Source organism: Rhopilema esculentum, chromosome 20, assembly GCF_057945365.1.
Source record: "Rhopilema esculentum isolate cy_ngs chromosome 20, ASM5794536v1, whole genome shotgun sequence".
Taxonomy (NCBI): domain Eukaryota; kingdom Metazoa; phylum Cnidaria; class Scyphozoa; order Rhizostomeae; family Rhizostomatidae; genus Rhopilema; species Rhopilema esculentum.
In genome coordinates, this window is record NC_142834.1 from 12215872 (window position 1) to 12232807 (window position 16936).

General features: G+C 35.0%; 1 protein-coding gene across 6 annotated transcripts in view; it reads left to right on the top strand.

The window, feature by feature from the left end:
* The window catches only part of LOC135687477 (atrial natriuretic peptide receptor 1-like), a 60855-nt gene that overhangs the window by 42464 nt on the left and 1455 nt on the right, over positions 1–16936 (top strand). For all 6 annotated transcript variants that reach the window (XM_089114411.1, XM_065204044.2, XM_089114410.1 and 3 more), the window contains 3 exons: positions 4452–7161; positions 9265–12885; positions 14989–15091. In XM_089114411.1, the coding sequence (XP_088970537.1) occupies positions 4452–4559 (108 nt within the window). In that variant the 3' untranslated portion in view covers positions 4560–7161; positions 9265–12885; positions 14989–15091. The remainder of the gene's footprint in view (positions 1–4451; positions 7162–9264; positions 12886–14988; positions 15092–16936) is intronic.

Here is a 16936-nt window from a genome sequence, read left to right on the forward strand (position 1 = left end):
CGTGTTATGTTATCAAGCAAAAAATGTCCTTCGTCAAATAAAAAAACAGATTCCCAGTTAGGTTCCACTCACAGAGCCCAAATAAATGAGTTCTGTAATCTTGGCGAGTCATAGCTCGTGCCACCGTTTTTTAGGTATTTTAAGTCTGTGAATCGCAATCTCATAGAGCATAAAGGTTCTTAGTTGTCTGGGAAACAGACTGGAAGCGCATCTAGAAAAGTTCAGACTTTTAATATATTTGGAATCTTCGTTGTCGTCATCATTGTCATCGTCGTCATCATAATCATCATCATCAATCATCATCATCATAATCATAATCATCAATCATCATCATAATCATAATCATCATCAATCATCATCAATCATCATCATCATCAGTTTTGTCCACATCGCCAATTCATAATATCGAAGTACCATTCCTCCACATTCTTCGTACATTGCAAAAGCCGTGCTATTTTTATGTACGAAGAATGAGTACATGAAGGGGGGATTTTGCTCAGCTCGATGGGCATCCATATATATATATATATATATATGTAGAATTGTTGCCAATTGTGTAACAATGGATCGGCATTTTGATGAGTTCAACAATGGAAACATAGAAGCCGAATTCAAAGGCGGGAGACAATCGAAACAATGCAGGCATAGAATGCCAAAATCAAAGGATTTTCCCAATTTTCCCAAACGAACAATCGAGAATCGTGAGTTTCCCGATTAAGTGGGCAATTGAGGTTCGCTAATCGACACTTAGGTCTATAATCGTGCTATTAAATTGGGTTCGGCTGCTAGCCTGAGATCCCCTTTGTGGTCATCCTCTTAGATTCGACCAATCACCTTTAGTTTTGCTCATGACGTTGTGCAGTTAAAATTGGTTCTGCACGTGCATGTTGAACGGTAGCCAGAATAGATCAGAAACTTCTCGTAATCGAAAATGGTGCTTTCATCCTGTCAAGCGTCAACGTAATTAGACGTATAATTTGCTATGTAGGATACAAAAGAAAGTGCGGGAATATGCGATTTCACGAGTTTCTGCAAGAATTAACTTTCATGCATGAGTCGTGGAAAATATATTGTAAGTGTTTCAAATCTGTTTAGTTTTTCGCAAGTTTTGCAAAGTCGGTGAAAGTTATTCGAAGATTTCCAGGCTTTGCGAAATTGTCGCAAAATGCTTGCAGGTACTTTCCAGTTTTCTCTAGGGTTGATCCAAAATTCATTCGAATTTTTTCAGACCCCATATTTTTTTTAAAGAAAGGGTCAATATGTTGGATAAGATAGTTTGGTGCAGGAATAACGTAAAAAAAATAGAAATTTGGATCGTGTGAGGTCAGACCAACAGTTACGGGAATAATCAATTAATAATCTTGGGATCTGTGACTACATTTCTTCATCAAATAGTTGAATTGCCGAGTTGAAGAAATCTTTGCACTCGCAACTAGGAAGTTTACGAAATTAAAAGTTTGGCTGCTCACAATTACGTACGAAAGATTCCCCTTCGTAATCAAGTAATTGCACTGCCGCGAGATCATTATGCTGGAACCGTTTTGTCAGCGCGGGTCATTAGAGATCGTTAGGCACGCATCGATTTCTCCTTCTTGCAAAGGTTGATAGTGGAATTCAAAGATCGGGTTTGGTAAACTTACTGCGTCATAGCATTCCCCGCTGTTTATCAAGAAAGTGTAAATCTGCGAAACGCATTTTAATAAAGCAACCAAATAAGAATAATTATTCGTGTTATGTTATCAAGCAAAAAATGTCCTTCGTCAAATAAAAAAACAGATTCCCAGTTAGGTTCCACTCACAGAGCCCCAATAAATGAGTTCTGTAATCTTGGCAAGTCATAGCTCGTGCCACCGTTTTTTAGGTATTTTAAATCTGTGAATCGCAATCTCATAGAGCATAAAGGTTCTTAGTTGTCTGGGAAACAGACTGGAAGCGCATCTAGAAAAGTTCAGACTTTCAATACATTTGGAATCTTCGTTGTCGTCATCATTGTCATCGTCGTCATCATAATCATCATCATCAATCATCATCATAATCATAATCATCAATCATCATCAATCACCATCATCATCATCATCATCATCATCAGTTTTGTCCACATCGCCAATTCATAATATCGAAGTACCATTCCTCCACATTCTTCGTACATTGCAAAAGCCGTGCTATTTTTATATGTTTATGTACGAAGAATGAGTACATGAAGGGGGGATTTTGCTCGGCTCGATGGGCATCCATATATATATATATATATATATATGTAGAATTGTTGCCAATTATGTAACAATGGATCGGCATTTTGATGAGTTCAACAATGGAAACATAGAAGCCGAATTCAAAGGCGGGAGACAATCGAAACAATGCAGGCATAGAATTCCAAAATCAAAGGATTTTCCCAATTTTCCCAAACGAACAATGGAGAATCGTGAGTTTCCCGATTAAGTGGGCAATTGAGGTTCGCTAATCGACACTTAGGTCTATAATCGTGCTATTAAATTGGGTTCGGCTGCTAGCCTGAGATCCCCTTTGTGGTCATCCTCTTAGATTCGACCAATCACCTTTAGATTTGCACGTGACGTTGTGCAGTTAAAATTGGTTCTGCACGTGCATGTTGAACGGTAGCCAGAATAGATCAGAAACTTCTCGTAATCGAGAATGGTGCTTTCATCCTGTCAAGCGTCAACGTAATTAGACGTATAATTTGCTATGTGGGATACAAAAGAAAGTGCGGGAATATGCGATTTCACGTTTCACGAGTTTCTGCAAGAATTAACTTTCATGCAAGGAACTCGGGACATTTAAAGAGTCTGAAGCAAGGGCGGGAAATTCGAATATATTGCAAGTATCAGAAATCTGTTTAGTTTTTCGCAAGTTTTGCAAAGTCGGTGAAAGTTATTCGAAAGTTTCCAGGCTATGCAAAATTGTCGCAAAATGCTTGCAGGTACTTTCCAGTTTTCTCTAGGGTTTATCCAAAATTCATTCCAAATTCTTCAGACCCCGTTGGATAAGGTAGTTTGGTGTAGGAAAAACATAGAAACAACGGGAATTTGTTGAAAGTCTGTCAGACTAACAGTTACGAGAATGATCAATTAATCATTTGGGGAACTGTGACTACATTTCTTAATCAAACGGTTCAATTGCCGAATTAAAGAAATCTTTGCACTCGCAACTAGGAAGTTTACGAAATTAAAAGTTTGGCTGCTCACAATTACGTACGAAAGATTCCCCTTCGTAATCAAGTAATTGTACTGCCGCGAGATCATTATGCTGGAACCGTTTTGTCAGCGCGGGTCGTTAGAGATCGTTAGGCACGCATCGATTTCTCCTTCTGCAAAGGTTGATAGTGGAATCCAAAGATCTGGGTTTGTAAACTTACTGCGTCATAGCAGCTCCCGCCGTTTATCAAGAAACTGTAAATATGCGAAACGCATTTTGATAAAGCAACCGAATAAAAATAATTTTTCGTGTTATGCTATCAAGCAAAAAATGTCCTTCGTCATATCAAAAAAACAAAATCCCAGTTAGGTCCCACCCACAGAGCCCCAATATATGAGTTGTGTAAAGTTGCTGCGTCATAGCTTGTGCCGCCGTTTTTTTAGGCATTCTCATAAAACATAAAGGTTCTTAGTTGTCTGGGAAACAGACTGGAAGCGCATCTAGAAAAGTTCAGACTTTTAATACATTTGGAATCTTCGTTGTCGTCATCATTGTCATCGTCGTCATCATAATCACCATCATTATAATCATCATCATCATAATCATCAATCATCAATCATCATCATCAATCATCATCATTATCATCATCATCATCAATCATCATCATCAATCATCAATCATCAATCATCATCATCATCGGTTTTGTCCACATCGCCAATTCATAATATCGAAGTACCATTCCTCCACATTCTTCGTACATTGCAAAAGCCGTGCTATTTTTTCAATAGGAAATTGGACGTTCACCAACTCGTCAGAATGTGGCAAGGAGAAACATCGATAACGATTTACAATTAGCATCGCTAACCAGCCAGGAACAATGCACAAGATAAAATTTAACTTTCTCGCAAGAGAATTTATAGAGGATATTAACTGTTCCTTATCAAGGCATACAAAGCTTCATCAAAAAAGCTATTTGATAATGACTTTGAGACGTAAATATTTCTTTTTTTAACAGGAAGAGCCAAAATGTGCTAAATTTGCCAATTTTAGCCGCCTCCCGTTTATACAAAATGGTATCATCAAGAACATGCACCATGCTCACATAGTTCTAATCACAATCCAAGCTCACATAGTATGGATTGGTGAAGTAACTAACACTGCTCCCGCGCCCACAGCACATTTTGAACCAAGCTTCACTTTATTAGATAAAGACCTGCTTAGCGTTGCTATATTTATTTAGAAAATTGAGCAAATGGATTTTTTAAGTCGTTCGAATTCATTTTTTTTCTCCGTTGTAGGGCAAAGGAACAGTTACCACATATTTCTTGGTTGGCAAAGATGGCTTCGATTTGCCACTTCCCGACCTTAGACGTGCTGCAGCTCCTTCAGATCATGAGTTTAAGTAGTAGAGCAACCTACAGGATTAGCTTAACATGCTGCTTGGTTCATGGGGGAGTAGGGGTAGTTTCAGTTATAGTACCATTGATCAATTTAACAGTGTATGCATAGCTACAAACACAACGATGCGAGAAGTAAATTTCTAGTAGAGGCTGTGACTCTTGTAAGGACAAGGGTAATTTTCAGCATCTTCGAAATTTTTTAGCTAATTTCGATAATTTATTTGGAATCGACAGCGTATTCGTCAGAATATGAGATGTTTAGAACAGCCCCTTTTTAAATCATGTTATATTTTGCTATTCGACCACCTTCAACATCACTGCACAATAGCAACCCAACTTCTTATTATTGCATTACTGCATTTAGTGACATCATACAATAGTATTTTGAAACAGAAGCAGTATCTGCCTAAAAAGCCAGCAAAATATCTACCGTTTTTAAAAAACCAGTTAGCTAGAATCATAACTATTTTAATACATCGGAAATAGAAGAGTTTATGAAATTGTTTAGAAAATAATTTATTTAGAAAAGGATGTTGCTCTCATGTCGATCCCAATTTGGCATTGCCATATATTATGATGTGCAGCCTGCTTATACATATTACATTCGCAATTTATTTAATCACTTCTTTTATAATCATTCTTGTGCTTTTATATTTATGGAACAATCTATACAGAGGTTATCGGCCCCATGGGCTTGTATTATTACGATTTTTTGGTTTTAGAGAAAAATCACTGTATTTGTAAATATAAGAAGGGTTGATATGGATACCGTTGATATGGATACCGTTGATATGGATACCGTTGATATGGATACCGTTGATATGGATACCGTTGATATGGATACCGTTGATATGGATACCGTGTGATTAGATAACGTCAACTTGATTCTTTGCATATGTCTATACATTTATGGGTTTCTTTGTATTTTTTCATGGCTTGTTTATTAAAGTGGATTTATGTGTTTTCTGTATCAGTTCGTGTATATGTTGCTTTATAAAGATATTTGTCAAAATGGGTTTTACTGTAAGTACTCGAGTTTATTGTAAATTTGTGCATTAACATTCAAGTGTAACAATGCCAAGAGACTATTCGTTTGCTAATGCCTTAGTGTTATTTCATTAAATATTCAGTTAGGGAGTAGATGTAATCAAATTGCAGTCCAACCCTAGCTGAAAATTTGCTTTCAAAGACTCTACATCTCTTTTTGCTTTCATTTCTCTAATTTCTCTACAGTCAGAAAAAATTTGAAAATCCACGTTTTTCAGCTTCGTTGACAAGCAAGTGCAGATTAACAGCTATCAGATGCTGTCTAACAGTTGACAATAAGTATAGTTGAGAAAGTAATTGTAGTGTATAAAGGCTTTTTAAAACATCTAGCACTTGACACCGTCATCAGTTTATCAGTGGACGTGAGGTGCAGCAAGCCTCGTCATATTGTGTTACAAATTTTTAAATGGCCTTATTTATCCTTTTTGTCAGATAAGTACTCATTTTGTTAATGATTGTACCCCTTTGCGACATTTTAAAAAAGCGACGACCAATTGTTCACAAAGAGAGACAGCAGCTTTCTCCTAAGGACTGAGTCTTCCACTTGTTCCATTAATACTGTCCGATTTCAAAAGTCCCTTTCTACTTTTTAGAAAAAATTATACGAAAGGAATTTGGTTTTTTTTGTTCAGGGTAGTTATACCATTGGGGGATTTTGCTCCATCTTTATCAACAATTCATATTCCCTTTGCAGTTTTGCCTTTAACTAAGATATTTATGAAGTCTAATTTGTTCCAAACTGAAACAGCTGTCTACTAGGTATTCTTAGGCCTTTTAGTTTGCTTTAATAAAAATTTCTCTCGGCATACCTTTCTTATCTAACCATGTGTACGAACATTCAGTTCTATGGTTCGTAGCACTAATCCTCTAATAAGGGTCCATAGAGCTCATCGAATTGCGACCGTTTTAAAAAGAGTGCACCTTCGAGTGGAGCACTCAATCAAAAAAGGTAAAGAGGAAGAGTTGTTTATATTTTTAATTATTTTCCCTAAACTTTTTTGAAACGTAAATTGATAGCTATATACTGGAGGTTAATGTAAATGTTAATTACTTCTTCACTATACGAAGTAAGAAACAAAGAAAAAGAGAACAGAAAATTGAAATTGAAAGCAAGTGAGAGCTTCGTAGCAAACAAAGTCAATTTTGATTGCACTATTACTCCAAAGAATAAGCCAAAATGTAGCTTATTATATATTTTGTTTGGCTGGTCGAATTTGGCCGTCAGGCGTAAAATATTTGGTCGCTGACCTCCAACCATTTCAAGCATCTGGCAACCCTGATAATAAGCATTCCCTCACCATCCTTTTAATAAACAAGAAGCGGTTTCACATTTGAATGTGAGTGAGGGAGCGCTCATTAATCTTTGTATCTTTAGAACAACAAGTTCCACGTGTCCTTTATTTTCAAGAACAGGTTGCCTTATGACGTAGCATCACTAACCCTTGAAACCAGGCTCCTTATGTTAAAGATATTTGCGCTGAGTTAAAGTTTTATTATTTTGGAGTGGAAAACTGCCTAAAGCGCGGATTGGAAGGAGTGTCTGGAGTTATCAACATGACGCGTAAGTAAAAGATTATTTGAATAATGCTTTTCTCATGTTGGTACAGATAGTTGAAATTTGTTCTCATTGATTTGTGTTATGAATACGAGATCTTGTCGGTGATATATTGATGGCCTACCTAGAAAGGTTCGGTCACCGATTGGCCTAAAGTTTTTACCTTGAGGCAAAACAGTAAGGCTTCAGATATCTCTGGGCTAATGATGTAAGTAAACGTTTTTTCAAAGAAAGTTAGTGATACTAAAGATATTCATTTTTCTTTTACAGCCATTTTAAACTTTGAATGAAAGCTTTAAATAAAATTTAGCAGTTATAATTCCTGCTGTCCACATTCTTTAAGTCGTGTTTGTTATGTTGTATTTTTTAATCGTTTATTTAATGTAAATTTACATTGACCAATTTTTCATAAAGTGTGTATGCAGAAGCGAACTTAATAATGAATATACAGTAATATAAAGTAAAATACTACAGTGATATTCTTTGATTTTGGTGATACTGTTCAAGCTGAATTATGGAAAATGCCCATTTTTAGTCTCATTCTTTGGTCACATTCTTTGGTGATTTGTTTGTGTGATCTTACGAAGTTTAATGCAACAACAGTAAATTATATGATGCCAAATGGTTACAGAGTTTTAAAAGTTCAAAAAGCTAAGGAAGATCACATTTGAAATCAGTTTTGAATAAAACCTACCAGACCAATGGGCCAGCAGGTACCTGTTAGAGTAAGATCATTTCATGCGAATGTCAAGGGCTGAGAGGCTTTTTCACAAATTTGCTTGGCAATAAAACACAGCTTTAAATGAATGACAAGAATTTTGAAAGATTAAAAAGAATAACAAATCTTTTAGTGAGATTGAGAAGTTATTTATTGAATATATGAAATTTTGTCTTCCTTTCTCAGAAACCCTAAAATTAAGACCATTATACATTCACCTCCAGCATAGCTAATATCAAATGAGAATGACTCAATTTCGAATATCATGGTCTGAAATATTAAAAAATGTACTTATAATTTTATCAGGCAATATTAAATTGAATTCATACCCAGTCCGAATGACAGGGGTGGCTGGCACCAGAAATAAGCTGTTATTAGTCAGCCAGGCAGTGGCAAAAAGCACAGGGGTATGGAGGGCTCCACCAATTCATAGGAATGTCTCGTTAACACTGTAACAATCTTTATTAGAGAAGAGAAGTCTTGGGTAGGCCATCTTTAAAAAACGAAAAAGTTGTTCATGTGTTAGACTTTTAACTGTTGAAATTACGGGAAAAACTTGAGAAAAAACCCAGTGCACAGAACCAGTTTAATTGTTTGCTCACTAAGTAACTGATATCCTGGACTATGTTATTAGACCTAGGAGGCTAATAGCGTGTGATTAAAATACAATTTCTTTATTCCCTGTTCTCTATGACAAATACATCACATTCACAGATGAAAAACAAAGGAAATGGTGATTCACATTATTAGAAACACAATCCTAACAAACAGAAATGTTGTTGACATTTTCAAAGGTTAAAGAATCTCAATAAAACAGTATTAACATGTGAAGCCTTGAGTACAAATCCAAATCAGAATCTACAAAAACATACAATGACGGTCACTGAAAGCCTTAAGCTTTTGAAAAAAACTGTTTTTAGACTGATAACACCAATGATGCTGTAAGCTGCCCCTGCTAAAGGAGTACAGTAGATTGGGATTGGCCCAGTTTGTTTCAAAGGCCTAGGTTTCTTTGTTATAACAGGAAAATAGGTTTAAGAGTTTTCTTTGAAACCAGATGCCTTTTTCTGCCAATGTGACAATGCTCTCAAGAGTAAGGGAATCCTTCTAAAATCAATATTATTTGCTAACAGTGCATTGAAAATGTAATTTTGCTAGGGATTAAACATTTTTTTGGAAGAGGTAAAACATCCTACCCAGCCAGAAAAACTGCATACACAGACATATGTCACATATATGAAAATTTCAAACTTCAAAAACTTACTTTTTGGCATGGAGTCAATAAAAAACTTCAAACAAGACAAATTTTTAAGAGGCCGGATTTTTTTTGGGCATTTTTGGACAATTTTTAGTATTTCTTTATACTAAAGACAAATTTGTAATATTTTTAGGAGGAAACCAACGTGAGCTTGCAAGAGCTAAAAATCAAAAGAAGCTTCAACAAGTAGCAAAGGCTAAAGGTTCTGGAGGTGATGCAACTAAAAGAAAGGAGAGGTTGGTGTTTTGGCTGTGGTTATTACTGTGATGTAAAACATTTGCTTATTTTTGAGAAGTTTATTGATCTGTTGTGTTAAAAAAGTTTTTTCTGTTTGTTTTTAATTATTTTCTTCCATTCAAGATGCAATTTTCATCGAGCAGCTTCATATACCATACTTCATCCAAACTTTTTCATCCATGTTAAAAAATAGAAAGCTATGCCAATTATTTTTCAATACTGTCTAAATTTATTAAACTGCTAGTCAAAAATTTGTAAGTAATTATTTTCTTGTAAAAAGGTTCAAGTATGTTCAAATATGCCCTGAATTTTTCACGAAATTATGTGTGTTTGAACGTATTGAAATGCCTATTTGGCATTTTTGTTTTAGAATTTTTCGATGGTCTACTGTCAGCGTAATTTGCTTCAATTTTTTAAGAAGCTAACTTATAAACATCAACATGCTGTTACTTGGTTATAAGCAAGGTCAAAAAAGTAAATGTGAAAATGGCTTTTAAAAAAGCAAACGTTTTACAACATACTAAAAGCTTTTTTGTCTGACACTCCTCAGAGTATAAAACCTCAGAATAAGGTTCTGAGAGAATAAGATGGAAAAAATATATACAGTTGTGGATCTAAATAGGCGAATCAGAAAATTAGGAGCACATGACCAATATGGTTGTCCAATCAGTGTCGCATGCCTAAAGAAAAACTACCAATGGAGTCCAAGAGAGAAAACAAACTCCTTCTGTCTACAAAATGGCAGCTTTATCGTTTGTATGTTAATTGGTTCCAAAATTGCTAGATGAAAAGTCGACCTGGCTCTGGCAGTTGTCTGAAACACGTTGTCATTATAGATTTTGGCACAATCTGGGTATCTAAATTTGTTCATTGGCAGAATCACTTGTTTTAACAGTGTTTCTAGACCTACAAGATCGAAGTGGCTTTTTCTGTTTGAGGGGCAGTTTTGTTTCTTATGTTGAAAGGAACTTGTTGTTTTATCCTATCCCCTTATCTTTGGGTTGTGCGCCCTACATAGCCAGAATCACACTGGCACGAATATTCATAAACAACGGAATACTTTTGGGTGGTAGGAGCACAATCCTTTTGAATGGAAGGAGGGTCCTCCTAGTGCTGTAAACAATGCAAGGATTGACAACGAAGAAACATTTTGTAATGGCTTGTTTAATCTTACTTTCAAATTGCAAGAAAGTGTTACCAATCCATGGTAACACTTCCTTGCTTTTGTCCAGAAAGATCAATTTTCAATTTAAGTTTTTCCAGTTCAGTGTTGAGTTTAGATTTCAAGAAGGTCATGAGTGCCCTATGTATCTGCCTAAAAAGCCAGCAAAATATCTACCGTTTTTAAAAAACCAGTTAGCTAGAATCATAACTATTTTAATACATCGGAAATAGAAGAGTTTATGAAATTGTTTAGAAAATAATTTATTTAGAAAAGGATGTTGCTCTCATGTCGATCCCAATTTGGCATTGCCATATATTATGATGTGCAGCCTGCTTATACATATTACATTCGCAATTTATTTAATCACTTCTTTTATAATCATTCTTGTGCTTTTATATTTATGGAACAATCTATACAGAGGTTATCGGCCCCATGGGCTTGTATTATTACGATTTTTTGGTTTTAGAGAAAAATCACTGTATTTGTAAATATAAGAAGGGTTGATATGGATACCGTTGATATGGATACCGTTGATATGGATACCGTTGATATGGATACCGTTGATATGGATACCGTTGATATGGATACCGTTGATATGGATACCGTGTGATTAGATAACGTCAACTTGATTCTTTGCATATGTCTATACATTTATGGGTTTCTTTGTATTTTTTCATGGCTTGTTTATTAAAGTGGATTTATGTGTTTTCTGTATCAGTTCGTGTATATGTTGCTTTATAAAGATATTTGTCAAAATGGGTTTTACTGTAAGTACTCGAGTTTATTGTAAATTTGTGCATTAACATTCAAGTGTAACAATGCCAAGAGACTATTCGTTTGCTAATGCCTTAGTGTTATTTCATTAAATATTCAGTTAGGGAGTAGATGTAATCAAATTGCAGTCCAACCCTAGCTGAAAATTTGCTTTCAAAGACTCTACATCTCTTTTTGCTTTCATTTCTCTAATTTCTCTACAGTCAGAAAAAATTTGAAAATCCACGTTTTTCAGCTTCGTTGACAAGCAAGTGCAGATTAACAGCTATCAGATGCTGTCTAACAGTTGACAATAAGTATAGTTGAGAAAGTAATTGTAGTGTATAAAGGCTTTTTAAAACATCTAGCACTTGACACCGTCATCAGTTTATCAGTGGACGTGAGGTGCAGCAAGCCTCGTCATATTGTGTTACAAATTTTTAAATGGCCTTATTTATCCTTTTTGTCAGATAAGTACTCATTTTGTTAATGATTGTACCCCTTTGCGACATTTTAAAAAAGCGACGACCAATTGTTCACAAAGAGAGACAGCAGCTTTCTCCTAAGGACTGAGTCTTCCACTTGTTCCATTAATACTGTCCGATTTCAAAAGTCCCTTTCTACTTTTTAGAAAAAATTATACGAAAGGAATTTGGTTTTTTTTGTTCAGGGTAGTTATACCATTGGGGGATTTTGCTCCATCTTTATCAACAATTCATATTCCCTTTGCAGTTTTGCCTTTAACTAAGATATTTATGAAGTCTAATTTGTTCCAAACTGAAACAGCTGTCTACTAGGTATTCTTAGGCCTTTTAGTTTGCTTTAATAAAAATTTCTCTCGGCATACCTTTCTTATCTAACCATGTGTACGAACATTCAGTTCTATGGTTCGTAGCACTAATCCTCTAATAAGGGTCCATAGAGCTCATCGAATTGCGACCGTTTTAAAAAGAGTGCACCTTCGAGTGGAGCACTCAATCAAAAAAGGTAAAGAGGAAGAGTTGTTTATATTTTTAATTATTTTCCCTAAACTTTTTTGAAACGTAAATTGATAGCTATATACTGGAGGTTAATGTAAATGTTAATTACTTCTTCACTATACGAAGTAAGAAACAAAGAAAAAGAGAACAGAAAATTGAAATTGAAAGCAAGTGAGAGCTTCGTAGCAAACAAAGTCAATTTTGATTGCACTATTACTCCAAAGAATAAGCCAAAATGTAGCTTATTATATATTTTGTTTGGCTGGTCGAATTTGGCCGTCAGGCGTAAAATATTTGGTCGCTGACCTCCAACCATTTCAAGCATCTGGCAACCCTGATAATAAGCATTCCCTCACCATCCTTTTAATAAACAAGAAGCGGTTTCACATTTGAATGTGAGTGAGGGAGCGCTCATTAATCTTTGTATCTTTAGAACAACAAGTTCCACGTGTCCTTTATTTTCAAGAACAGGTTGCCTTATGACGTAGCATCACTAACCCTTGAAACCAGGCTCCTTATGTTAAAGATATTTGCGCTGAGTTAAAGTTTTATTATTTTGGAGTGGAAAACTGCCTAAAGCGCGGATTGGAAGGAGTGTCTGGAGTTATCAACATGACGCGTAAGTAAAAGATTATTTGAATAATGCTTTTCTCATGTTGGTACAGATAGTTGAAATTTGTTCTCATTGATTTGTGTTATGAATACGAGATCTTGTCGGTGATATATTGATGGCCTACCTAGAAAGGTTCGGTCACCGATTGGCCTAAAGTTTTTACCTTGAGGCAAAACAGTAAGGCTTCAGATATCTCTGGGCTAATGATGTAAGTAAACGTTTTTTCAAAGAAAGTTAGTGATACTAAAGATATTCATTTTTCTTTTACAGCCATTTTAAACTTTGAATGAAAGCTTTAAATAAAATTTAGCAGTTATAATTCCTGCTGTCCACATTCTTTAAGTCGTGTTTGTTATGTTGTATTTTTTAATCGTTTATTTAATGTAAATTTACATTGACCAATTTTTCATAAAGTGTGTATGCAGAAGCGAACTTAATAATGAATATACAGTAATATAAAGTAAAATACTACAGTGATATTCTTTGATTTTGGTGATACTGTTCAAGCTGAATTATGGAAAATGCCCATTTTTAGTCTCATTCTTTGGTCACATTCTTTGGTGATTTGTTTGTGTGATCTTACGAAGTTTAATGCAACAACAGTAAATTATATGATGCCAAATGGTTACAGAGTTTTAAAAGTTCAAAAAGCTAAGGAAGATCACATTTGAAATCAGTTTTGAATAAAACCTACCAGACCAATGGGCCAGCAGGTACCTGTTAGAGTAAGATCATTTCATGCGAATGTCAAGGGCTGAGAGGCTTTTTCACAAATTTGCTTGGCAATAAAACACAGCTTTAAATGAATGACAAGAATTTTGAAAGATTAAAAAGAATAACAAATCTTTTAGTGAGATTGAGAAGTTATTTATTGAATATATGAAATTTTGTCTTCCTTTCTCAGAAACCCTAAAATTAAGACCATTATACATTCACCTCCAGCATAGCTAATATCAAATGAGAATGACTCAATTTCGAATATCATGGTCTGAAATATTAAAAAATGTACTTATAATTTTATCAGGCAATATTAAATTGAATTCATACCCAGTCCGAATGACAGGGGTGGCTGGCACCAGAAATAAGCTGTTATTAGTCAGCCAGGCAGTGGCAAAAAGCACAGGGGTATGGAGGGCTCCACCAATTCATAGGAATGTCTCGTTAACACTGTAACAATCTTTATTAGAGAAGAGAAGTCTTGGGTAGGCCATCTTTAAAAAACGAAAAAGTTGTTCATGTGTTAGACTTTTAACTGTTGAAATTACGGGAAAAACTTGAGAAAAAACCCAGTGCACAGAACCAGTTTAATTGTTTGCTCACTAAGTAACTGATATCCTGGACTATGTTATTAGACCTAGGAGGCTAATAGCGTGTGATTAAAATACAATTTCTTTATTCCCTGTTCTCTATGACAAATACATCACATTCACAGATGAAAAACAAAGGAAATGGTGATTCACATTATTAGAAACACAATCCTAACAAACAGAAATGTTGTTGACATTTTCAAAGGTTAAAGAATCTCAATAAAACAGTATTAACATGTGAAGCCTTGAGTACAAATCCAAATCAGAATCTACAAAAACATACAATGACGGTCACTGAAAGCCTTAAGCTTTTGAAAAAAACTGTTTTTAGACTGATAACACCAATGATGCTGTAAGCTGCCCCTGCTAAAGGAGTACAGTAGATTGGGATTGGCCCAGTTTGTTTCAAAGGCCTAGGTTTCTTTGTTATAACAGGAAAATAGGTTTAAGAGTTTTCTTTGAAACCAGATGCCTTTTTCTGCCAATGTGACAATGCTCTCAAGAGTAAGGGAATCCTTCTAAAATCAATATTATTTGCTAACAGTGCATTGAAAATGTAATTTTGCTAGGGATTAAACATTTTTTTGGAAGAGGTAAAACATCCTACCCAGCCAGAAAAACTGCATACACAGACATATGTCACATATATGAAAATTTCAAACTTCAAAAACTTACTTTTTGGCATGGAGTCAATAAAAAACTTCAAACAAGACAAATTTTTAAGAGGCCGGATTTTTTTTGGGCATTTTTGGACAATTTTTAGTATTTCTTTATACTAAAGACAAATTTGTAATATTTTTAGGAGGAAACCAACGTGAGCTTGCAAGAGCTAAAAATCAAAAGAAGCTTCAACAAGTAGCAAAGGCTAAAGGTTCTGGAGGTGATGCAACTAAAAGAAAGGAGAGGTTGGTGTTTTGGCTGTGGTTATTACTGTGATGTAAAACATTTGCTTATTTTTGAGAAGTTTATTGATCTGTTGTGTTAAAAAAGTTTTTTCTGTTTGTTTTTAATTATTTTCTTCCATTCAAGATGCAATTTTCATCGAGCAGCTTCATATACCATACTTCATCCAAACTTTTTCATCCATGTTAAAAAATAGAAAGCTATGCCAATTATTTTTCAATACTGTCTAAATTTATTAAACTGCTAGTCAAAAATTTGTAAGTAATTATTTTCTTGTAAAAAGGTTCAAGTATGTTCAAATATGCCCTGAATTTTTCACGAAATTATGTGTGTTTGAACGTATTGAAATGCCTATTTGGCATTTTTGTTTTAGAATTTTTCGATGGTCTACTGTCAGCGTAATTTGCTTCAATTTTTTAAGAAGCTAACTTATAAACATCAACATGCTGTTACTTGGTTATAAGCAAGGTCAAAAAAGTAAATGTGAAAATGGCTTTTAAAAAAGCAAACGTTTTACAACATACTAAAAGCTTTTTTGTCTGACACTCCTCAGAGTATAAAACCTCAGAATAAGGTTCTGAGAGAATAAGATGGAAAAAATATATACAGTTGTGGATCTAAATAGGCGAATCAGAAAATTAGGAGCACATGACCAATATGGTTGTCCAATCAGTGTCGCATGCCTAAAGAAAAACTACCAATGGAGTCCAAGAGAGAAAACAAACTCCTTCTGTCTACAAAATGGCAGCTTTATCGTTTGTATGTTAATTGGTTCCAAAATTGCTAGATGAAAAGTCGACCTGGCTCTGGCAGTTGTCTGAAACACGTTGTCATTATAGATTTTGGCACAATCTGGGTATCTAAATTTGTTCATTGGCAGAATCACTTGTTTTAACAGTGTTTCTAGACCTACAAGATCGAAGTGGCTTTTTCTGTTTGAGGGGCAGTTTTGTTTCTTATGTTGAAAGGAACTTGTTGTTTTATCCTATCCCCTTATCTTTGGGTTGTGCGCCCTACATAGCCAGAATCACACTGGCACGAATATTCATAAACAACGGAATACTTTTGGGTGGTAGGAGCACAATCCTTTTGAATGGAAGGAGGGTCCTCCTAGTGCTGTAAACAATGCAAGGATTGACAACGAAGAAACATTTTGTAATGGCTTGTTTAATCTTACTTTCAAATTGCAAGAAAGTGTTACCAATCCATGGTAACACTTCCTTGCTTTTGTCCAGAAAGATCAATTTTCAATTTAAGTTTTTCCAGTTCAGTGTTGAGTTTAGATTTCAAGAAGGTCATGAGTGCCCTATGAAATAAAGTTTTCACAAGGTTGACTTTGCATTTTTTGAGGCAGAAAGAATATCTTGCTGGACAAGGGCTATCCAGAAGATGTAATTTCTTCTTATACTAGGGAAAAGATCATACGTTTTTCTTCTGTCCAAAAGTTTGGTCCACAAAAGTGCCTATTTTTTTTTCTTAAACTACGCAAATTGATCTAAGCGAATTGAGTGTTTTACAAAACTGACACCACCAGATCTATCTTCTAGATGTTCATTATGTGTAGTTGCATCCTGTAAAGTATGCAGGATGATTCTGGAGTATTACTGTATTGTAGGATTCCTAAATTAGTCACAATCTTCCAAGAGGAACAGAAAAACTACAATCCCGGACAAAAATGTTGAGACAAAATGCCATTTTTGTAATTTTCTACTTTACCTTGTCCCTGTAAATTCGAATCCCCCTTTTCCTCCAAAGCAATGTTTGATTTGTAGTTCTATCATTTTTGCTTCAAAATCGTGTGTATTCAACATTGAATTGGGGGAGGGGGAAAAGCTAATTTTAAAAGG